General features: G+C 36.2%; 1 protein-coding gene across 1 annotated transcript in view; it reads right to left on the bottom strand.

Moving 5' to 3' along the window:
- The window catches only part of MIPOL1 (mirror-image polydactyly 1), a 159,906-nt gene extending 151,292 nt beyond the window's left edge, over positions 1 to 8,614 (bottom strand). The window contains exon 1 of the mRNA XM_069858457.1: positions 8,542 to 8,614. Within this exon, the coding sequence (XP_069714558.1) occupies positions 8,542 to 8,560 (19 nt within the window). The 5' untranslated portion in view covers positions 8,561 to 8,614. The remainder of the gene's footprint in view (positions 1 to 8,541) is intronic.
- Between the last annotated feature and the right edge of the window lie 17,061 nt (positions 8,615 to 25,675).

The raw sequence follows: 25,675 nt of genomic DNA, 5'->3' as shown, positions 1-25,675 counted from the left end.
TAATTTCTTTTATTTCTTAGTGCTTTGCCCAGCAAAAATGCCACATATACCCAGCCAAGCCCTTGGTAGTAACAAAAGGAAATCACTGCATAGATGCATTGTATGCTTAGTGCCCCAATGATACGTAACTGTGGGCCTTGCTGTAAGTGCCACGGGTCAACACAGAAGAACGAGGACTATTAACATACTTTTGATTAACTCTTACTCAGAAAGATCCTGCAATTTAGACTAAGACAGGATATCTGGTCTTACTTTAAGAAAAAAATCGCAGAAGTTCACTGAAATAAGCCTTTAAAATAAAATTTTCTGGAAACTCTCACAGATGTTTTGTAAGGGATGCATAAACACTGTGGTAGCAATTTTAAAGCCATCAAGATTGAGGCACACAGTAATGAAATAATTGGACTGAGGTCATTGTGCAAGGCATGTCAGAAACAAAACTGAAGATGTCCAAAGCACTGTATCTATGTTGTATCTTAGAGCCTGTGCTACCTCCCTGGTGGCCCTTCCTTGCTTCTGTCTCCTCCACAGAGACCTCAAATTCTCCTCTCTTCTGAGAGAGGGGCTTTGGCAACTAATTTCAATTGCACTTCAAGAAAAAGAAATACCATTTTTACTTATGAATGGTAGAGTAATATTTATACAATCAAAAAATTAAGAGAAATTTCAAGTATCTAGATAGGTATCCTTCCACACACCAGTATGATAATTTTCATTCACATGACAGACTACCACATTTCTGTATTAGAAGTGCAGCATGTAGTATATAAAAGCTTCCTCTGATTTCAATAGTAGGCATAAGAAATGAAATAATTTTCTTTTTTTCATAGACTGTCATTCCAGTACAGTAATCTTGTTTTAGAAGTCAGTCATGCTAACAAGAAAAATGCAATTCAAATGCTCAATCTCTGACTACAGCTAAGCATTTAAGGTGTCCAAAATCATAACTGAACAAAACTATGTATTCTTACTGGAACTTTCTTGATAAAGTTCTCTGTGAATGAATTAAGAACAACCTCAGTTAGATTTTGCACTAATGTCTCAGTTTGCTCTATATGTCATGACAGACAGACACAAAAGAGGCTTCAAAATATTTTGTCTGCCAAAATATAGACAGAACTCATAAGTTTAATGGCTGTTTTTTTTTTTCCTTAATGGAACATAAAGAGAACAGTGAATTAATTCAGTATTAGCAATTTAACTGGGGGGACATCTGTGTTACTCTGAACGCTTCTTTATTCACCTGTACTTGCATGGAACCCTGGCAACACCCTTCATAAAGAAATAAATTGAGAAGAAGATTAAGAACAGTTGGAATTATTCTGGCAAAAGCAATTTGTTACAATTCTCTGAGGATTCTGATTATTTTAGTAATGATGTTTCCCTCGCTTGTCTCTCTCACAGAGTCTTTTGCCCTCCTATTTTCTATCTAAACTGCAATTGTGTGCAAACTGGTGAATATTTAAAATCAAAAAATGCTTCTAAGTCTTTACAATACAAGGCCAATCATTGTCTTGGTATTCACTGCAGTTAATCATGATGCATTTATTAATGTGTAAATATCAGACATTTCCTTTGGCTTCCCACTCTCTGCTTGCAACTCATTAACATACTGTTATTTTAAAATACTAGTCTCTGAGAAGACACCAGATTTTCACTGGATTGGTCTCACATGTGAAAAAGCATTTTTATATTCTGAACGCATCAAAACAGCAGAATCTCTAGGCAGATACTAAGTGGGTCTCACTGAAACACAATGTTAGTTCTAATGGATGGATGATTGTGTTTGGTCTTTTGAAACTTTGAAGTATAGGTAAGTCTTGATCACACAAATTAATAAATCCTAAAGCTGGAGTTAACAATAACCATTACACCCAAATTCTGCAGCTTAGCCCAGCCAATTTTTCAAAAGGTCAGGTTGTGAACTGGAGAAGATCAGGGAGGTCCACCGCATAGCTTTGTTGCCAGGCATCTCTCGTCTGGATTGTTGCAGGCATTTATTAGTATTCGTCAGCAGACTCAACAAAGCAAACAAGAAATTCAAGCACGAATAATAAAATGAAATGCTGCTATATAACCCTTTGTCATTCTGCAAATATGGGACTTTTTAGCTACATTGTTCCTAAACCTGGGTTACTACTTTAATTTTTCTCCACAGTGCTGACTGAATGACTATGCATGTGTGTTAAATGCAGAGCTCCCTTAACAACTGCAGGACTGCCATTTAATCTGTTGGTAGATGGACCATTTCCTGTGGGAACTCTAGCTATGATTTCCAGATCCACCAAATAAATCTCAGATTAAGATTCCAAATGAAACCTGCCTTTGGCAGATAAAAAATGTCAAGATGGATATAAACAGTAAAATTATAAATTATCTAGGTGTTGCACAATGACTTGATGTGCGTTTTTTGTTTACACTTTCCCCGATATCACAACTATACAAGGCATTCATCAAATGTCACACTTTCATAATATTGGAGGCATCATTAAAACTGTTTGGCTAAGGACCTTGAAGTGTTTAAGCAGTAGCTCAAAAGTATATTTGTGCAAAGTAGAAGAATAAATTTACATATCAGCAGCAGCTCATAAGGGATGGGTAAATATTCTGTTTATCTCTCATTGTAATTCAGGTTAGTTTAAATACAGCGTTTCAGGATATCATTACAGCCTATATGGAGTTATTACATAATTTCCAAACACAGTGTCTGCTAGAGTTTTACTAAACACACTGCGTTTATGTTTTCTAAACCAGCTGAAAACAAAGTAAACCTTCTCATCCCATTTTTCTTTTGCTATTGTCATATCAGACAACTGCTTTTCATATATAACCCCTTCCATTACCTAAATCTTAATGAACCAGAAATTCCCTTTTATTTAGGAAAGGGTCGTGTTTCCTGATGACCACTAATTACAATGAAAATTATCTTATCCAAAAGTACTCAAGCTCCTCTACCAAAAAAAAACAACTAAGTCTTTGCTGAATTAGAGTTCTAAACAAAAGCTCAGAAAACTGCAGCTTTAGAAGTGAAGAAAAACATTGCAACTTTAACAGTCTGACATAAAAGGTCATTCTGCATAAAGCATCAGTAATACACCTTGCCCATGAGTAAATGGTCTACTAAAGGTGCAGGTGAACTCTTAGTTAAGAGTCTCCAATGCACTCCCAGGAGAACCTTTTTTTTTAAAATAAATTGTTATGTTATGTCTTTGCTCTGAACTTAAGCTTCATTCTAGTTGTTACTAAGACAGAAGCAATGAAGGTTTCTACAGAAGAAAGCAATTATGCTAGGTCTTCTAAAGTGCCATCTGAAGCACTACATAAAAATTACTGTGAGAATAAGTGCTACTCTTCCTGAAGCACATTTCAAGACATTCTGAAGTTAGCTGCACTCATACTTTAAACACTTCAGCAATTCAAAATGCAGTACTTCAAGGTTTGAATTCTCGCCATCTTTAGTGCTTGCAGAACTTGGTGCAGTTAAGGCACTACACATTTTCAGTGTACTGTAAAGAGTCTAGCAAAATCATATTCACAACACTCCAATGAGTCAGGCAGATACCAGATACTTAGTTGTGCTTCTGATGAGGAATCTTTCAGCATGCAGCGTGGTCAGAAATGCACTGTATTTTACCATTCAAAATGTTCAAGGAAAGAAACAGGATGGAATAACAAGCCATAAGAATTTATACACATGAAAGGGTGATTATATTTACAGGAGAGAGACCAGACAGTATTTGATGATTTTTCTGTTATCATTAACTCCTTTTTATCTTTTAAGTCATGGTACACACTTGCAAGATCATCCTCTCAACCTCCCTTCTGCCTTGTATACTGTGCAGAGAAACATGCAGCTACTCGTGCCACTCCGCAAGGGGACCTCTGACAGCACACAGCAAGCTCAATGCTGAAAGCACAGCACACATAGAATACACTAATCAACTGAGCCATATGTGTGAAAAGAACTCTCCCGCATACACACCCACACAGTACCCAGGTATTCTTTCTTTCCCAGGTAAACAGCATTCCTTATTGCTAAAAGAGGGAAGGAGAGGAAGAACAGGCTCATAGTATCTCCTGTTGAGGCATGTAAAAGCAGAAACAGACCTTAATATGACAAGCATGGTTTATTCTGCCTCCACTGCAGCCTTGGAAGAAGGGCTTCAGATTTACTTTCAACTGTTTACAGCTGTAAAAGCTGTATTCTGGAGAAAGGGGAAGCAGGACCTTTACAATTAGTTGCTTTTTGAGCCTAATAGAGCATCATATGAAAAATCTTAACAATAACACATCATCCTCAGAGCTTTCATCACCCCTTCATCTTTACGTGTGTTAGCGTGTGTATATGTATTAGTGTGTGCATGTTAAAGCCACGCAGCAGTAATACCAGACAAAAAGTCCTTGTAATTACTACTACCAAACCCACAAAAAAGGTACATTAAAATCATTACACAAGTAGAAAAACTTGCTACTTCTAATAAGGTAGTCTACCAATGCATGGTGAGGAACAAGAATTTCAGTTCTAGAAATTACCAAAAAAAATGACTCATTTTACTTAGCCTACACATATGCCTGTACACTGCTTCCATTACCAAGAATACAATAACGATGGCTGGCAATTAATGGAATGTATAAATGGGAGTAAATAAATGCAAAAATATTTATAGAGAGGTTTTATTTCCTGAATATAAGTCATTACACAGCAAAAGAACTAAAAAATATTCTCGTAAGCAATTCAATGGCGCCTACATGTCATGAACATGACAATACAGGGAAAGCTATGGACAGTTTCTAAACAGCAAGCACTATGCGTTCATGCAAGACCAATGCATGCATAAACACACAATGTAACTAAGATAATTGTTTACACGTAAGCTTATCACATGCACACGTGTCTGAGCAGCTATACATACATAACTTGTTCATTAGGTTTGCATGCCTGTTTTCCCCTTCTATTTTTCCTGAAGAACAGCTCACCAGCAGATAACACACTTTTCAGATTTCCCTGCACAAGCTGATTCTGCAATTCTGTTCCTCTCTAAATTATCAGCTCTTTTAAATCTAGAGTCTCCTCTGAACTGTAGTTCCCAGAAATGCAGTTTTAAAGTATTTTTACAAGCCATACAAACATTCTTTTGAGGGATAACAAGTTATAGTGAAAGCATCTACATGGATCACAAGTAAGAGCTGACATCAAACTCTTACAGGTGAAATAGGTTCAATGACTTACATTTCAATACATGCTTTAAGTAGTGGTTTAGAAATACATACATATTTATTTCTATGGGTGAAAAAATAATAACCACCTTTTAAGGAAGCAAACCACTTTGCCATTTAAAATAATCAATCTATTATCTTGTTTTCCAAATAATAATTACATAATGCATTTCATTTTGGAGTCAGCAAAATTATAATTTTATTGTCAAAATGGACCAAACAGTACTCGATATTCTACGACTTCACCTAATTTCTGCTCTGTCCTTAAAAATCATAGATGCACAGAAATATGACACAAGCAAAAAATATTAAAGTAGTGAAAGACTCTATAATACAGAACAAGTATAGCTGTTTAAACACAGTACATGATACGAGTCAAACGAGATAGAAATTTAACTCCAGTATATACACACTCACCAATTTCCTATCCTGCTAACTCTTTTGGAAAATTGACATTGAGTTCTGAATGTACATGTAAGTATGAAAAGCACCCAATTTTAGGTTCCCTCTTGTGTTTTCACAGTACTAATGTTTGTGCAGTTTATGTCATGCATATAAACCCTGCTAAACCAACAACTCCACCCAGGTGCACTGTGCCTCCCCCCTACATCCGCCACTGCAACACAAAGATATGCATCTATTTGCCAATATAAGATTATTTTTATAATGGACTATGATCCTAGACTTGCTAGCTTGGTTCCTGAACATTTTTCATTTGGGAAGAACACAGCATTTACTGTCCTGTTTCCAACGCTCCTGATACATTCTCTCATGTATTCTTAGAGAAAAATGAGAAAAATCACTACTCTGCTATGAAAAACTGTGCGCTGTGGAGACAAACAGTAAATTTAAATTAGATACTAACCCAAAATAATAAGCCTTGCACATAGACTGCTCTTTAACTCTTCTCAATATACCAGAACAGGCATATGTACTCAATCCACAAGGCATATTATATTCCAAACAACGTGGAAAGTTAAAAAGAAAATGTCAACAATCAAACACATTAGATAGACTCGTCTTAAACACTACCTTGCTTTCAAGTATCTTATTTTATAACGTCCATTAACACGTTACATATTATCCCATATGATTGCCATAAATCCACCATTTCTCTGTACCTAACGTTTTTGCTGTTGATTTAAAATTCTCATTGCTTGACTGAATTTTCATCTAGTCAGCAGAATTTAATCTCAGATGTGCCTTACCATCCTTATATTTTGACACATAATTTAATCTCCAGCATTTCAGTATGCTATTTAAAAAATGTATTTGCAGAAATCATTATAGGATTATTCTAAAAACAGCTCTTAAACTTCCAACTTAAAAGCAAGAAGCAACTAGATACAGTACCAGTCACAGATGATAAAGCAAGTGGAACACAAAACAGTCCACATTTCAACATAGGTATTTAAAGAGAAGATTAAAAGTTGCTTTGATTCAGTAGTTCAATGAGAAAATACACCACAATGTCTACCAAAGGCACGTATTAAACATAATGTTGCTGCAATTTATCTATTATGCTCATGATAAGAAAATGTAATTTAATTGCTAATACCCAAATAAAATTCTAAGGTAAAAAAATTTCCTCATCCAAACCTCTATGATGACATGAGATTCATCCATAATCCCTTTTTTAACTTCCCTAGGAGTAAAAGCATAAAGCATTATGTGAGTTATTAATAATCTGTAATAAGTGTATCAGCTTTACTTTTGTCTACATAACAACTCCTATTGGATGCAAAAATACCTAAGTATTAGCTTGTAAGAAATAGCTTTGTCAATAGCACAAAATACTAACTTAAGGCATGAAAAAAATGATACACATGAATCTCAGTGACTACCCAGTTTTTAAAGTATCTATGAGCAGCAGAACAATGCCATTTCTTCCAATTAGACAGAAATATTTCACAGAGAATTGGTTTATGGTATTCACTTGCCTACTCTGTAAAAGTTAACCTTTTGAACCATTCTTAGGGTATGCTGACCCCTAAAGGTCTACAAATACTAACTCTGACTAAGCTATTACACATTTAAAGTACAAATTGTCAGACTATAGTTCTCCACTGTTACTCCTCCATGACTATTTTTGTTTTGGAATCATACCATAGAATCATAGAATGGTTTGGGTCGGAAGGGACCTTAAAAATCTTCTAGATTCAATCTCCCAACCCCCCGCTATAGGCAGGGACACCTCCCACAGGTTTCTCAAAGCCTCCAAAACATTTTTAACTTCACACAGTAGTAGCTCAAAATTCCATTAATTAAAAGCGGTCTACAAGTAGTTTATTTTACACAATAGAAACAGAAATAGATAGAAATTCCTTTACATCTGTAAGATGCAACATCTCCAAGACTGAGTATTCTTGTTTCTAAAAAAAGAGATGCCATGAGAAACTTGGTATTTATTATCTTTTGAGAAAGAACACATAGTATAAATTCCAAAAAAAGGAAATGCACAAGATGTGATCAGGCTAGGATACAGAAGGCTTCTTTAATACTGACACGCCTTGGGTTTTTGTTTTTATTTGGTTTTTTTATGTACATATTGACGCTTACAGGAAAAAAAATCCACCCTTTTTTGATGTTCTGAAGGTCTCCTTCCTGTGCCCTTCCCTTTCTTCAATCTACCCATCAATCTAGTCACAAGCCACTTCCCGACAATTCTCTTCTATAGAGTCAGTCAGTCACATAGGGTGCCTTAAAATGCAGTGCTTTTTCTTTTTTCCCAATTTCTGCCATGAAACGGAGAAGAATGTGTCACCCAAGAGTAAAATTTTGGTCATCCAAATACAACACGATTCTTCTATCTTGATGGAGATGAAAACTCCACCAACCATGGAAGATCCAAGTTAACCAAGGCCTCCTTTACCTCCAAGCCTACCTTACCATCTATATTCAGCTGAGGCAATAATCAGAAATTCATTAACATTAGTAGGTGACTTAACGATACTCCACCCAGGCATGAATAGCTAAGAAGGTTACTTTAAGACAGACTTCAGATTTGTTATTAACCCATTAAGAAAAAAAGATTGGAAAGTAAAGTGTAACATACAGATTAAGAACTGCAATAAGACTTCCTGAAGTTATATAAAACCAAAAAAATTTCAGTAACCCTGAAAATAAAAATAAAGCTGGTGGCTTACATTCCTGCAGCTGCTCTCCTATTACCTGAAATACTTTTAAGAGGCAGTGTGTGTTTGCGGGTTTTTTTTCTTTTCTTCCAAAGTCAGTCATGTATCGGCAAGAACAAATACATTCCAGTCACTGCCTAGCACTGGTACAACACCTGAGGTTCCTTATTAATATCTTAAAAGTCCTTACCTTTTGACCAGTTTTCCATTTGTTCTTCTGAACTTGTTTGATCTGGCACTGAGTCCAGTTTTTGCTTGAAGATTTCAGAGCTAAAATAAAGCAAACCTTAGATAAATAAACTTGAAACAATGTATTATAACACACCTATAGTTTTTGCCTTCATTTGTTGGAAAAATTTACAAGATTATTTAAAAATATTTATAACAGGACAATAACATCTATGTATTTTAACAGTCAGTGATAAATTATATTTCTCAGTATATTTTCTTCACACATCTAATTTTTTTCATGGTTTGGTTCAGCTTTCCGTTGTGTATAACACCTTCACTGAAAAATGTATCAGCTTGTCTTCTTGTTCTAGAGTCTCGTCTTGGAAGTACATGCTACTGAGCACAGCCCAAATCACAGTGAGTGGTCCTGTTTGAGGTTATGAGACTGCTCACTTTAGTAATTCTCATAGATGGTGGTATGCGCTTCACTTTACAACATTCTTTCTCCTGCTTTAACTTCCTGGATGAAATACAGGTAAAGTGGCCAATGATCACTCCAACTCTGAATTTGCAGGTTTTTCTAAACAGCTAAATAATGTATCCTAATATTTGTGTACATATTGCTTCAGATTATACAGTTAATGACACAGTTGCAGTATTTCATATAATCAAAGATCTTCAAGAAACAACCCTCAATACTCAAAAATAATAGCTACAGTAAAATGTTATGCTTATTGGGTAATATTTTGAATGTTAAACTACATGCTGTCTTATATGTTAAAAATTCAACTATATTCTATATCTCAATAAAATTGTAATCTTGCTAATATAGTAAGCTTACCGCAAATTTTATTACTTATACTTCTTTAAATATTTATTGTACAAGGGACAATTTTTCATCTTTAACTACATAGTTGTGCTTATTTTATGTTTTCTGTTATATTTTTTCTACATATCTTAAAAAGACACAACATATTCCTTAAAGAGGCAGTGGCTGGATCATGAAAACACCCAGAGAGTTGTGATCGGGCTGATAAATATAAGAGTTCAGAAAAAAAAAAAAAGAGAAACACATTTTAAAATTCAAGCATATTAGTATATTATACCAAGACATATATTCTAACTAATAAAGTAGCAGAAGAAATTATTTTCCTACACAACATCAAAAAGGCAAATATTTTCATTTTTGTCTTTGTGATTATAAAAACCTAATAATTGTAAAAACACTTAAAATTCAACACTAACATTTACATTAAGCGTTCAAGAAATACAGTTAGCTCATATTTGTTGTTACCTATAAATATGCATGAGAAACAAAATGTGTATGATTTGATACGTCTTAAAATAAATAACAACTTCACCTAATATCACAGAACACAGAGTTCCTTACAAGAGTCCCTCAAATGAAGCTGTACGCTTCTTTTTCAATTTTGTGTAACTGTGTTGATTTGGAGTTGGCAATCTTTTCCTAAGTTCCTCATTTACTTTTGGATTAGCTGAAAATATGGAAGGTTATTAATATCAAGAAGTAGGTTTCTGTCAATGAAGCCATTTCCCTACATATTGCACAAAAAGGTTCATAATAATTGCAGTATTTTAATAAGATATTCATATAGCAAGACATGAAGAAAATACAGTATTTAATAACCTCTGGAGTATTTTAAAACATGTCTTAGGGCCTTAATGTGCCTAGTAATATACTATTTAAAACCATAATTTTATCCCTCCACAATATACAGTCACTCTTCCTCACCATTTACCCAGCTAATGAATGCCAGCAATTAGTAAAATGTAATCCCATTGCACAATCATTTTAATGCTTTTAGCACTCAGAAAAGTAAACACCAAATTAATACTGCTCAAGCCATATCAGATCCTAGTTGGAAGCAAGCAATTATAGTTCAGCTCCTCAGGTGTAATTAAATGATTGGAATGATTTAGTTCCATAAATGCAAGTTAATTCATAAGCAAGCAACAAATATACTGGGAGTAATTACAAGAAACATTGACAGTCTAAGCAGGGCATGTGCCTTCAGGACCTGAGGTAGGAAAATGCTGCCCTCTCCTGGAAATAGTAGACTATAGCACGGGAATAATTTGAAGTCAAGGGCCTCAATTTATAGACTTTTCTTCATAGGTGAAATACGTTTTGCTAATTAATAGGGAACTTACACATATAGAAAACAAAAATACTATTGATATCGAATTAAGGCAACTTAATGAAGACAAATAGAAAGACCTTTTGAGGGTCCCTAGGGTTTGCAGTATACTTTCCCTACCAACAAAAGTAATAGTGTTAGGAAACGTAACAACAAAATATTCTATACGCTAAGTATATAGATTGGTTGTTCTGAACACAAACTCTGTAATAGGAATATGACTTAAGTACAGTGCTTACATATCATTCAAGATGTACCTTTAACAATAGGTACTTCAAATATAAAGTGGTTTTAGAACCAGAACTTATTGAACTACCATTCAGATGGTGTGAAACTTCACCGTTCAACAACAATCAGAAGCTCGCCATGAAGGTTTTCCGAGGAGGAATTATCAGAAAAATTAAATACAATTATTTTAAAGCTTTACTTTATTTTCAATTGAAGACAATCTGTGAATAATCGACCTGCCTAATACTCAAAAGAAATTAAAGCTGGACATTAAAATAAAGTACACTGGTGGGCTGAGACAAAATTGAGAAGGCCAAATGAAACTGTAACCCAAAATCTCGAGTTAATTTTAAATACTAATTTCCTTATTCACTACCTAGTTATTGACTTATATTAGTGTTAAGACTACTACTTGCATATCATGCATAGAAAGCTAAATAAAAATTAATTTTCCTTATCTGTTGAATATGATGTGCAATAGTCACGTAAAATTGACACTAAATATTTAAGTACAAAATTACATACAAATATGAATATAAATTAATGAAGTACCTTCCTAGTAATGAAAGAAATCCCAGGTCTACCTCATTTGCCCTCCACAAAAATAACAAATGCTTCACAGTGCTGCATATAGTAATGTGGGAGAAAAATCAAAGACTGTGGTCAGCATATGATTATTTTCCACACACAGAAACTGACTGTAAGAAAGCTCAATTCAAAAGCACCTGATCACTATAAAAGATTAAAACTGTTCTTTACTAATAGCACTTTGGCATCAAAATATTTCTTTCTTCCAGATCTCTGTGTATTTCAAAACAAAGCCAAGCTGCGTACAAATAGCTTCACTGTTATTTTACCTACTGTGGAAATGAACCAAATTATTTTAAGAAGTCATATTATTAAAAGTTTAAAATGTACAGCACATTTGCTTTGCCCTTTGATGTCACAGTCCTATTTTTCTATTCAAATCTTGTACACTGTAAGTTAATTGCTTTTGGAAACTACTTATTATTCATGTAAAAATTAATGTGCCAATGTGTTTAAATCCTTTTAAATGACCATTCATGCATCTTTCTTCTTTAAGTACCAATGAAATCTGTCAAAGATATCAATGCAAGATGGTCTTAGAGAAAGTTCTAATAAAGATTTTTTCTGCTAACATAAGATTTTCATTTTCGTCAACTTTACTTAAATTCCATTAATTTTTTAAGCTGCTTTTAATAAATTCACAAGTAAAAAATTTTAGCCTCCATAGTCTGTCATTTGTGTTCCAGCTGACTTTATGAATATTAATAACAGTGTTATCCTGATTAAATAGGCTTCATATAAAATCCCTGTGAATCCTATAGCTCAGACATCTCATTTTTCCAACTCTTTATGAATTTGGATTCAGACATTAAACTGGAAAAAACCTTAAAAACAGATTCAATGGTACATGTGTGTACCCTTAAGCAAAAAATTAGATGTTCTAATGATTCAAATAATTAAAATTGATAGGACCACGTATTGAGATTTCAGGCTTTCTGTAAACATGCAACATATTTTAACTCTAATGAACACATCGACATTTCACAGAACAAAAGATTAAGAATCTATTATAAAATAATAATAATGTCTGCCCTTATCCTTATGTTAAACAACTGATGATATATTTTTAACGCTTGATATAGGTAGGGCTGCTTTGCAGAGGAATGTCCCAAAGAAAGAAATTAGTGGATGCCTAATTATATAAGCACATATACGAAATACATGAACATTCTAGCTTTGCATGGGTGTTCAGTGAAAAAAAATACTAACTTTTAATTGGTTTATACTTCAGTAAAACCAACATTTTGCTAAAGAATGTCTAATTGAAAAACATAAGAAAGAAATTTTAACATTATCCTAGGAGACTCGTGCAGTCACACTTTCAAACTGTCAACTTAATCCCATGCTTATATGTTTATTTATGTCTGTGACAGATGAAATTGGAATACTAAGGTCACTGCACTGCTTTCCCTTTTTTATTATATATAGTGCTAACTAAAATTACTTGTATGTTCTCTTGTTCATTCAGGGATATATGTTGCAAAGATGGCCACCAAAGTATTTCGCCTTACAATACCTTAAAATATGAATGGATTTTAGGAGAAAAAAACCAATGGCATATTCAGGATAGCATGCCTGTCCCAGTTCTAATTACTCGCCAACACAAACACTTAACAGGAATTAAATAAAAACAAGAGATATACAAAAATAACATACATCTGCAAGGTAGGAAGCATACAGTGCTTTACTTGTGCAGTTCTGAATAGCTTTATTACAGATGTGGCAGCATTTCCACTTTCAGAGGAAAAAACCTCCAGTGTCTGCAGAATATATATTACACAAGGGAGCACCCCATAATAACACCATATCTCAACCATCTGAACTGTGATGTTGACCCAAGATATTTAGATTAGTGACAGCCTGCTGTAGCTGCCAGTGCTTTCCCTTCCTAGGCAGGAGATCAGGAAGTCCATATTCTAATCTTGCCTTGACAGGTTTTGAAGACACCTATCAAATCATGGCCTTTGCCGCTGTGACTGGAAGCAAACACTTGCTGGTGTGGACAGAAGTAACCTTTTCTTAACAAAAAGTCCTCAGGTCTTGGGAAGTTTTTCCACAAGGAGGACTACCCTGCCGGCTCTTCCTGCGATGGAACAAGAAACTACTTTCCACCATCCCCTGGAATGGCACTGAGCCAGTCTTTGTCCCCCTTAAGGAAGCAGGTGGCAGTTGCCACTGACAGTGAGGCATGGAGCTATGTAAGAGATGGAACACCATATGCTTTATGGACAGAGAAATAAAGGAAGAATTTTATTATTATTTTCGTAATAATCTTAGATTACCAGGATCTCCCTACAATATCCTGAAACGTTTTGCCTCAGGCCAATATAAACTAAAAATCTTAATTTAGGTGGGTACACTACACAAAAACCAGTTACCTTCTAGAAGCATTTCCCTAGGGAACAAACAGTTTTGCCAGCCCAGGTGGAGGCCAAGTTTTGATGCAATGACACACTCTTCAGCAAAAAAGAAGTCACATTTCCTCTCTACCTTATGAAACTTTATGGAAAATTCAAAATCTCTGACAACTCAAACTAAGTTCAAGTTAGCTTTGGGCAGTTATAAAAAATACTAGTCAAAGAACAACTGAAATAGCCCCTTCAAATATTTGTCAAAGTTGGAACAACACCCATCTGTTAGTCAAAAGCTGTGATATGATAACAGTTAGTTATTTTACAGTATTCTATTACTTTTATAGAGTTCTATTACTTTTCTATGCTTTTAAATACAAGTAGTTCATGCAAAATACTCTGTTTTTAAAAGAGTATAAAACATAAGCAGATGGCCTAATCTCGTAAGTGGATAAATGTAGCATGAGTTGTACTTCGAATTTAAAACACACTGCTACAAAGACTTCATGATTTTGGTTTACAGAAGTAATTGCATTATCTGGAATCTTGATAAAAACATTCTTCCAGAGGGCAGTCATATAATAATCCCTGGGTTTTCTTCTCTATTGATTCATGGCCCAAAAGGAGTCTAGACGTTTGCTGTTGGTTCCAATTTACCTGCATAAATCAGAAAAACATGGGGAACCAGGGCTCAGATATTTTTACTCAATTGCTCATTAAAGAACTAAGTCAAAGAGCTCTTATTCTCCATATCATGCTTCTGATAAAGGCAGAAGGCCCAAAATGCAGTTTCAGCTGCTTTACATCATATCTATTTCTGAATCAAATTTAATTGGATAAAGGACATGTACTTTTCTCTATTTTTTCTTCCTAATTTCTGCTTTTAGTTCAATGTCTTCAAAGCTCAATTTTAATTTATTTTTTTAATGTACACCAGGAAATGGTTTAAGTGCATATTGGATCACTGACAGTTCCAAATCTCTTCTCCCCTCTGATATAATCTCTTCTCCTGTCCCCCTTTTAACAACCAAAATAACTGTCTCCATTTTTATTTTATTTGTAAACAATCTTCATCCTGCTCTGTCCTCATCTTTCCCAGTTTTCAGCTGTCCTTTGTCCTCTATTTCTTTTCTTTTTGCTTAGTTTGGTCTTCTTTTTGACAATAAATGCCTTTTACTTCTCCCCCTTGTCTGCTACCTCTTTGAAATGTAAAAAAAAACAACCTGCAGATGATCTTATCAAAGACCATCCCTCCTTTTTTTCCAGCTTTTCTCATTTTGGTGTGCATTCTGTGAAGCATCTTTCTTCTGTGACACTTCCATTAACATTGTTTTAACTCTAATAATGAAACCATGAAATGATTTGGTCAAGTGTGGAACAGCCAATTAATTTAGCCATTCTTCAGCTTCATTGTAAACATTTTACTGCTCTTATAACTCATTACATTACATGTAGGCAGCTAGATCTCTGTTTCTAAACTGTTTACAATCCAACTGTGAGTTCCATAGCATTTAAGAATAAGGATATATACATATATTTTAAACTAGCCATTGTCTTATCTGGAGCCATAGAATATTTACTAGAATATTTTAGTAGAAACAGTACTACATACTCACGGTGGTGAGGGCTACCTGTGTATTACACTCTGTTGACAGGATCATAGCCAGCACACAAAAGGAAGTGATTAATCCCCCATTTGGCACATTTGAGACCACATATGAAGTGCTGTATCCAGTCTGACCCTCTCAGAGATATCCTGAAGCAAGTCCAGCAGAGAGCCATCAAGATGATTAGGGGTCTGTAGCACATGACTTGCAGGGAATTTCAAAGAGTTGGAGGTAGTTGGTTTTAAGCAGAGAAGGCTAAATGAGGATTTTATTGGGTTTTAGCTGCCTTGTGAATGAATATAAAGAAGATGGAAACAGATTCTTCTCTGGGAGACAAATTGTAACAAAAAAGTCAGAGTTACGGGTAAGAGATTTTTTACGCTGGAACAAGTTGCTCAGAGAGGCTGCAGAATCTCCACTGCTGGAGTGCAAAACTCATATGGATACAACAAGCTGGTCTAACTTTGGAGATAGGCCCTTTCTGAGAAGAGATGTGAACTGGCTGGTGGTATTCACAGATGATCTCCTACCTACCTAATTTATTACCCCAAGGACTGCAATAAAAGAAAACCCACCAGAACCAGTATTTCTACAATAAACTAAATTCTGGGTTGTTTTCTGCAGAGCAGGAGGAGGAAAAACAAAGACAGTAGTGAAGCCTGACCAAAGATGACCCATGTGGCAGAAAGCCAACAGGGAGGAAACAGCCCAACAGCAGCATTAGTGCAGCACTGTGAGGAGGAATTGTCCCACTTACTCCAGTTTGCTACATGACTGAACGACTGGGCATTGGGCCAAATGTTAAACACTAATTGCACACCATCCTTCAGTAAAACAACCCTGGACCACTGATACAGGTATTTTACTTGCCTTTCTGAAAACATTTGGCTTAAGCTCCACAAAATCTGTCTGCCACCCCAAACTTAAAAAAAAAAAAATTCACTGTGACTGAAGAGCTCCAAAGCTAACTATGAAAGTCACTCATTTGAGTCTACAGTGCCTATGTTAGTAAAATTCATATTGGCTATCTTGAAATTCCCAGACCCCTAAAACATAATTTCTTTTATTACAGAAAGAAATTGCTTGCCTAGATTTTACCATAAAAGCAAAAATAAAGACATAGAACATTATATGCCTATAAAAATTAGAAGTGGTAACTTAGTGCCAGATTCATAAACCGCTAGTATAAGTAATAGCATTAAGCAGAAATATTTCCCCTGCTGAAAGAATTCCAATTTAATTGTTCGCTGCCATCATAGAAAGAAGGAAAATCGAACGGGGACTTAGTGAAAAAAAGGAGGTAACAAATCCCACTAAAGCAGAGAAACTCAGTTTATTCAACAACCTCACATTTCTCAAAGTACCTTCAAACAGCACCATTTTTTTCTGACAGCAAACACACTAAAAATAAAAAGCATAAAGACTACAAACACTGTGGATATTGGAGTCTGACCAAGAACTATCATGAGAGCTGAACATGCAGAGGGCTGTCAGAAACGTGCCAGCCTTTCAAGACCCAGCCCTGTGTGTGGAGACTGAGGGGGGCCCATTGGTCTCTTGCAGAGAAACAGCTGCATCAGTAATTTATCTGTCAGGCTGTTTTGAACAGCATGAAAACACAAATGCACCTTTACTGCTTCCATAAATCAGCATATCCAGTGCACTGGGTCTACCCCAAATTATTTATCTACTCAAATTCAACAATGTACTTCTGAGCTGCTGAAGATCTCGTCACCTGAAATCTCACAAGCTAAAAAGAGCAGAGACATAAACCAACACTGATTCCAGATCAGCCAGTTCTTTTCTTTTTAAGAGAATTAACTAAGCAATCATTTTTTTGGATGACTACCTGAAGAGAATGCTATCCTCTAACTAGAAGTATAACTGCGCCCTAAACTATGCTTGCATAGCAGTAAGAACATTGGAACACAGTGTGTTGCTCAGGTGTAAACGCAGACATACTTTTTGACTCAATAAACATATAGTCTCTCCCCAACTTCTGATTTTTATTTTAAACCTAGCAATTAGATCCAGTATTAGTGTTTTCATTGACTACAAGTAGTAACTTCATCCTTATAAATGAGAACCAGAGGGAGGTAAGGAGGAATGGCACACTTCAGGACATGTTTTTTTACCCTCTAATACTATTTCAGAGCATTTTCAGCACCTGTGCATTGGCTGTGTGCTTTACAATACATTTAACATAAATGACGCCTAACAAGCTCTATCATGTGCTGTTGCTTATTTAGGTATGATTAGCAGGTTAGTGTTTTTAGAACTTAATCCAGATGCACCTCTCAAACTTAATACAACGTCAAATAAACCTGAAGGCCAGTACCATTTAAAATAGCAGGATACACATCTACAAATGGTCTTGGACCATCAGAGAAATATCAGATATTCTGAGGTGGGCCAGAACTCAATAAGAACTGGAGATGAGTCTGTGAAATTAAGTCTGTTGAGAATGTCTAGAATTTAAAGAGAAACTAAAAATCAAAGAGGTTAAACCTGCAAACATCCAGCACCACGGAGCAGTTGCACTGCTACTTGTTCTTGCACCAACTGAGAAAGTTACAAGATTAAAATGGAATCACCATTGACTCTAAACCATTGCCAGGCAACTGGGAAAATACAAACAACAGAAAAAAAGGAAAAAAAAGACATTAGCTATAGTTAAAGAAGTTTAGATCATCAGTCACATTATCAGAGATATTTGTGACAGCAAATTCATCTCCCTGTCAAATTTTAAGAAAGCAGTGCAAAGTACAATCACATACGAGCTTCCCAATCAAACCACTGCAAAATTTCTGTTCATATCAAGGAAAACATTATAGTTATACTTAAAACTCAGTTTGGAAAATATTCAGAACCTTCTTTCAGCTGAAACTTGCCAAAAATAGTCATCTTCATCTAGTAGGAAGGAAATGCCTACTGTGGGAAAAAAAAAAATCTCCATCTAACACATTAGAATTACAAAAGTTGAAAACTCAAAGAAAAAAGGTATTCCAAATAGAGATGCAGGACAACAGGCAGAACTATTAGATCACCTATAATGAAAGCCCTGTCATTTCTGTTCTTGTTCACTTGTTCAACCAAAACCAATGAAATAGTTGAGCTTTTTATTTCTTTCTTTATCCACAACTTCCCTGGGCAACCTGTTTCAGTGTCTTACCACCCTCATCATGAAGAATTTCTTCCTAATGTATAGTCTAAATCTTCCCCCTCCAATTTATTCCCCCTCATCCTCTAACTACGTGCCCTTGTAACAAGTCCCTCCCCAGCTTTCTCGTATGCCCCCTTCAGGTACTGGAAGGCTACTATAAGTTCTCCTTGGAGCTTTCTCTTCTCCAGGCTGGACAACCCCAACTCTCTCAGCCTGTTCTCACAGCAGAGGTGCTCCAGCCCTCTGATCATCTTTATAGCACTCCTCTGGACCCGTTCCAACAGTTCCATATCCTTCTTATGTTCAGAATTCCAGAGCTGGACACAATATTCCAGGTGGGGCATCATAAGAGCAGAGCAGAGGGGCAGAATCACCTCCCTCGACCTGCTGGCCACGCTTCTTTTGATGCAGCCCAGGATATGGTTGGCCTTCTGGGCTGCGAGCATGTATTGCCGGCTCATGTCCAGCTTCTCATCAATCAGCACCCTGAAGTCCTCCTCCACAGAGCTACTCTCAATCACGTCGTTCCCCATGCTGTATTGAAACCATGGACTGCCCCACCCTAGATGTAGAATAAATAGATCATTCTCGTTCCTTAGTCTTGTCATTGTTTATAATGGCATACAACACAGGGAAAAAAGAAGCAGGACAGACTTTTAAAAAAAAAAGTCTTTACTGTGTTTTGAAGAAAGGTCATTTATTTTAAACCCTTAATAAGCACATTATCCAGCTAAAAACATGGTAGTAATTTACAGTGAAGAAACCTTAAAGAATTCCTCTGAGAACATAAGCTACAAAGAGTTTCATGTAAATTGTGGGTTACACAACTGACAGAAAAAGTTCTTATTAGGGGTTCTGAGCCTTAAAATCAGATTCTTTCCACACAGACAAATGGGGAAAAAACCAAAATCAAACCAAAATAAACTGGAAAAAATACAAGACCTAGGATTATCTAGGCAGTTTCACAAAGACTATTCTCTTCAGTTTTTCATAAGACTAGATAGATGTTCTCCTCCTTCTTGCAACCTCATCATAAATTCTAACATCTTGCATTCAATATTCCTTGATTCATCAAGTTACATTAATGTTTTTATTGCCAAAACAGTTGACACCAGAGGTGAAAAGAAGAAATTATGTGAGGTTGCAGAGAGCTTAGACAGCAGCTGAATCTCAGCCACACATCAGTTATTCTCAGATGGAACACAGCAGTTATAAACCCACTTACTAGACGAAGGAGGCAAAATCCTTACTTGGCACTCTTGAAACCCAGGCTTATTTTGATGACTGCTTTCTCTTGCACATAATCTTGCTGAACAGTTTGAGGCTTGTTTGTCAGATGTTCTGGGCACTACAAGTAGCACTACTTGGCATCACTAAAAACCAAAGAAATCGACTTTATGGCTACAGAAGGATAGATAAAACACAAGATTAAAAAAAGGAAAATTTGGCCAACAGTTCAAATACTCAACAGCTTTTAAGACCTTCTTGGACACTGCAAAGCTGCAAGACTTATAGATTCCAGAATTTTACCTCCCCTTTCATGTTGAAGAACTATCTGACAAAGTGCCTAGGATAGCTTCTGTGCCTAATCATAGTACTGGGAAAACTCCTAAATAGCTTCCTATTTCACCGTCGAAGGGGAAATAAGAAAGAAAGTTTTCTGGAATATTTCTTAAACATGTTATGAATGAAGGCAACTTTGTTTTAATGTTCTTTAATGACTCCTTGCTGTAGAAGGCAAATCTTAACTTGTTCAGGCTTTAATGTAAAATGGCATAATTCTGCTAAAAATTATGCCGCTTTGACACTGCTTTTGTAGCAGTCTTCAGTATTCTTCTTTTAATTTCCTCTAGACTTTAAAGCCATAACATCTAATCAATTACTAACATTTGTAAAAACTTATGCCAGTACGTCACAGCCCTCTTATGTTTTCTCGTTATCTAAAGGAAGTATTTCACTGTAGTCAGTATTTCAGCTGGATTGTGCATCTGCTGTGCACAGAAGGGAAAGGTTGCAGTTTTTGCCATAACTTAGCTTATTACAGTATGTTGTTCTTGTCTGAAAAAACTTAAATGAATTTAATTTACTGATCACACTGAACCTCACTGAGGTGTAAAATTATTTTTTGTTTTAATCAAAGATAATAAAAAGGGTAAACCTAAGGAGAAGTTAGCTTAGTACTTAAAAGGTTTTCCACAGTGTTTTCAGCATAGGTTGAAAACACTTGTTCTCAGACATCCATTAATATACACCTCCCTAAAAACTTGTTTCTCAAGACATTTGAGAAGTCCAAAGACCCCAAGACTAGCAAACTTATGCTCTGATCATGACTTTTTAAAATCAGATGAGATACAGGTTTGTTCTTTTCCTAAATATTTTGGATAACATTATATAATTAGTATGAACTGCTATATAACTGGAGTTTAACACACTCTGCGTTAATTTCTTTAGCAACTGGAACAACGTTTTATCATAGAATCATAGAATCACCAGGTTGGAAGAGACCCACCAAATCATCGACTCCAACCATTCCCACCAATCTTTAAACCGTGCCCATTTTGCTTTTCTTTACAGTGAAAAGTGGCACTTTTGCATAGATTTGTATGACATAGGATTACAGGTTTTTTTTTTTAAAAAAAGCCCGTCACTGGGTTATTTGTATTAGATGTGGGATTTTTAAGAGCTGCAGATATACAGGCAATTCTTAATTTCCCTGATCTCTGTAACGGACTGAATAGCTGCATTATTGGAAAAAAAGTGTAATATGTACTACTAAATGGATTCTTAATAAAGTATCTAGTTTGATTTTATTTTTCCTGGTAAGTTTTGAGATAAATTTGGAAAGTGTGTACCACACCAAATATAGAACAAGCGAGGTGGGCAGATACAACTGGAGCGGAACCTCGGTATGATAGCAACATATGCTATTTTTTGGTAAGTTTTTCCTCGTAAGTGGTAGAGAGTGAATGTTTGCAATAGGAATTTTACATCCAGGAGGGTTTTTGAAATATGAAAGATACTTTTAAACTATGAAGAGAATTATAATTTTTGCCTAATGTTTAGTAACCTTCAGATACTGTAATTCCACTTCAGATCCTGGAAAAACATTCTGGAGACAAATATTAGTCTACCACTGGATAGTGAAGAGGAGGAACAAAATTACATTTCAAGGGGAAACTGTTTTTATTAGAGTTACCTTGTACACCTGCACAGCAGTCACCTTCAGTACAGTATGAGAAAAAGTGTTTCACCCCACAGCTGTGTTTATTCTTTCTACCCTCAAATTCTGAGTGCATACAGCAAGAAGCTGAAGTTGCTCTCAGGCATACTTATATTATCCTGTATTTATGCTAGAGTAGTGCAGAAAATTAACTTCAACACCCTTAACTGGTTGACTGTATATCTCAGGATAACAGAATCTCTTGATAAAGCCACTGCATCCTAATCCGTAACACTTATGACAAAGGAATACTTCCTAGGTGCTCCATTCTTTTATACTGTTGGAGTGAAATGAACAAACTAGGGGACTGAGTCCATTAGCACCCTTTCACAGCTGTATCACTTTAGTAATGGCCTCATGATGATCCTGAAAGAAATCTCAATGTATCAAAAAAACAGAAGGTGAGCCTCTTCTCAGAGAGCTGCTCTTCCATCTATTTCCTTCTGCAGCACAATGGACCTATGCCCTTAGAAAGAGAACGAGTCCAGAGAAGAGCAACAAAGCCGGTGAGGGGGCTGGAGAACAAGTCTTACGAGGAGCGGCTGAGAGAGCTGGGGTTGTTTAGCCTGGAGAAGAGGAGGCTGAGGGGAGACCTCATTGCTCTCTACAACTACCTGAAAGGAGGTTGTAGAGAGGAGGGTGCTGGCCTCTTCTCCCAAGTAACAGGGGACAGGACAAGAGGGAATGGCCTCAAGCTCCACCAGGGGGGACAGGACAAGAGGGAATGGCCTCAAGCTCCACCAGGGGAGATTTAGGCTGGACATTAGGAAAAAATTCTTCACAGAAAGGGTCATTGGGCACTGGAACAGGCTGCCCAGGGAGGTGGTTGATTCACCTTCCCTGAAGGTGTTTAAGGCACAGCTGGACGAGGTGCTGAGGGGCATGGTTTAGTGTTTGATAGGAATGGTTGGACTTGATGATCCGGTGGGCCTCTTCCAACCTGGTTATTCTATGATTCTATGATTCTAAAGCTCAGTCACATGAGAGGCAGATCACAGCGATCTGATCATGGGCTCTACCTGCTGTGCTACAACCTGTGCAGAAGCCAACTCAGGGCTATACTTGTTAACTTTTTGGTATGCAGAACCCCTTACCTTGAAGCCTACCTGACAAACCAAAGATCAGATCCTGACCACGTCACCATGGCCCTTCTGTTGCTGAAGCAGAAGAAGTTACAAGGTTACAAAGAATAATACCACTTCTGAAGAAAACAAAAGACCATTTGGACCCCAGCACTTAACTAGAAGAGGTGTTCAGTGACACCAGTTCAGCACCTAGGGCTACTGAATCACATTGTTCATTGCCGCTGCTCTCTGACAAGAAGTAACTCAGGTAGCAGTGGCAAATTACTAACCTCAGCAACACTGGCACTTTGACAGGAGCCCTGTAAACCTGGAGTCTGTAACAAGCAATAGATGTCAAAATTGCTGCTTCTGTATAACAAAGGCAGCTGATTGAGGTATGTTTTGGAAGCCGACACTTCTGAAAAATGTCCAGCTGGACAAAATATCTGTCAGGTCTAGTAAATTTTTTGTGAAGTGGATGATGTGTACAAGTCTATTTCTTACCATTCTAGGACTCAATAGCTCTAATAGATCACACATGGAAAAACCCATCAGTGAATGTTACAGCATATTTATTAAATAGTTGTGGTAAAACGAGTGGCAGTCATTTCAGTTACCTACCTACAAGTTTCCAATTTCAGCTTGCAAACTGGCTACTCAGAGGCTGTCTCCTCCTTTAGTTCAGACTGACACAGATGGTCAGCTGAGGTACCTGACTAAGCCACCTCCCTACTGGATAAAATCATCAACAGTGTATGTTCTCTGTGAGGACCCAGAATCCATTTTACTTTCCTGCCAAATTTGAAAAATAGTTAAATTTTCTTCTCTTCAAGACATACTAGAGATCTGATTCTAGATAATATAAGCCTTCCCAACAGAAGATTCTCCTGAGAGGAAGTAATTTATTATAGAAATGGATTCTTAAATCACAAGTTCCATCATCTACCTAACATTTGGATCCCATTAATATCTCCAGCACACTTGAGGCCATCTAAACAAGGCCAAACTAATTTCTCATTGTTATTGTGGCAACAGTCACATTCTTACCCACAGACTGCAAGCAAGTTTTGCACTTATCTCTTCTTAACAAAGATGTTAATTTGGCTACAGGTAACATGGGAGGACAACAAAACCATCAATACCTATTTATTCCTTTGAAAGTCAAAAATACTCAAAGCTCTAACATTTTAATTAAAGAATGAAGAACAGGAAAGATGGTGCTCATTGGTTTCATTTAATTTACTTGGTACTTTCCACAGCAGTAATGTGTTTTACAAGGGAGGGGTTTCCATCTACTGACCTTGGCATTCAGGAGGACCACACTGCATTTTATACTGAGAATTCAAAGCATTTATTTGATCTTATATATAAATGTAAAATACATAAAACAATTATCCTAGTGTAAAATTGAATTTTATCTCTCTGTAACCAGCTTTCATCTATGCTACAAATAACTACATTTGAATAAAATTCAAAATTAATAATAGGTATAATTTATTTTCTTACTTTTCACTACCTTGATATTTTAACAATATTTTTTTATGTACTTGGGGTTTAATTTCATCTAGAGCTTCAAACCAATAGTTCCTTTTTAGAAATGTAAAATGTGTCTTGCAGAATACCTCTTCACGGAATAAGCCTGCTAAAAAAACATACTGGACATTTACCAGATCAAAAAAAACAGTATAAAGAAATAACAGAATTTTTTAACAAAGAAAACTACCAGATTAGGAAAGCAAATGTATCTCTCCATGTAAATGACAGAAAAACACATATTGGAAGAAATCACAAGTTACAATGAAGAATCAGACACAGAAAGTAGAGTTCTGAAGTTGGCGATACTGGAAAAATTTTAACACTAAGCTTAGATTGTTTTGTTGGGTTCTTTTTAAGAGCTGGAAAAGATAACCAAAGAAGTATATTTCCTACTAAATAGCAGTTGCAACGTTACTTTGAATGCCAAAACACTAGCAGTTGAATGTAGGGATTAACCTGGACACGAGCCTTTCAGTGGTTCATGAAAAATCACATTATCGAGCAATTTCAGGGGCTTGAATGTAAATTACACATATGTACCAACCTAATAGTTTAATTTCTTTATTTAGCACAATAAATTAGCATCACTTCAACTAACCATCCCCGATGTTTTACTACCTCAGACTTAACGTATGTTGACTTCAAAGAAAGTCAACTGTATCTCCTGCCAAGTTCTCACTGCTGTGCAGGCTCAAATATACTTTTGATGCATGTGTTATGTTTACACAGAATCTTTCTTTGATGAAAAGCAAAAGGCTCATAATTAGAGAAGGTCAGAGAAAAAAAATCAGATCTTTCAAAAAAGCAAGGAGCCCAATTCAGCTATGCTACATGTACACAAACATGCACAGTAAAAGATGGAAAATATCCCAGAGATTTTGAGAAATAAATATGAAGAATGGCACAGCTATGTGGGCTGATAGCAAAACTGCAGCATTCCATGCAGGGTGAGCAGAAGTCCATGATTGTGGCCACTGCACAAAGCCAGACTCGCCCTTGTGTGTGCTGGCTCTGGGACTGCTTCATGTCTGTAGAAAATGAAGCTGCTCGCTGGGCCTTTGTGACTAGATGAGGAATGTCATAACCGTGGTGGTCTAGACTGCTATGAGCAAAAATAACACATCGCAAAATGAGTGGCTCTTGGTCTGAAGTGCCTGTGGTCAGGATGAGGCATGTTTAGAAAGCAGACCCTTGAATACCTTGTGATAAACACACGTGGAGAAAATGACACAAAAGA

Source organism: Phaenicophaeus curvirostris, chromosome 5, assembly GCF_032191515.1.
Source record: "Phaenicophaeus curvirostris isolate KB17595 chromosome 5, BPBGC_Pcur_1.0, whole genome shotgun sequence".
NCBI classification, from domain to species: Eukaryota; Metazoa; Chordata; class Aves; order Cuculiformes; family Cuculidae; genus Phaenicophaeus; species Phaenicophaeus curvirostris.
The sequence above is the reverse complement of the archived record's forward strand: the minus strand, read 5'-3'. Positions and strand labels throughout refer to the sequence as shown.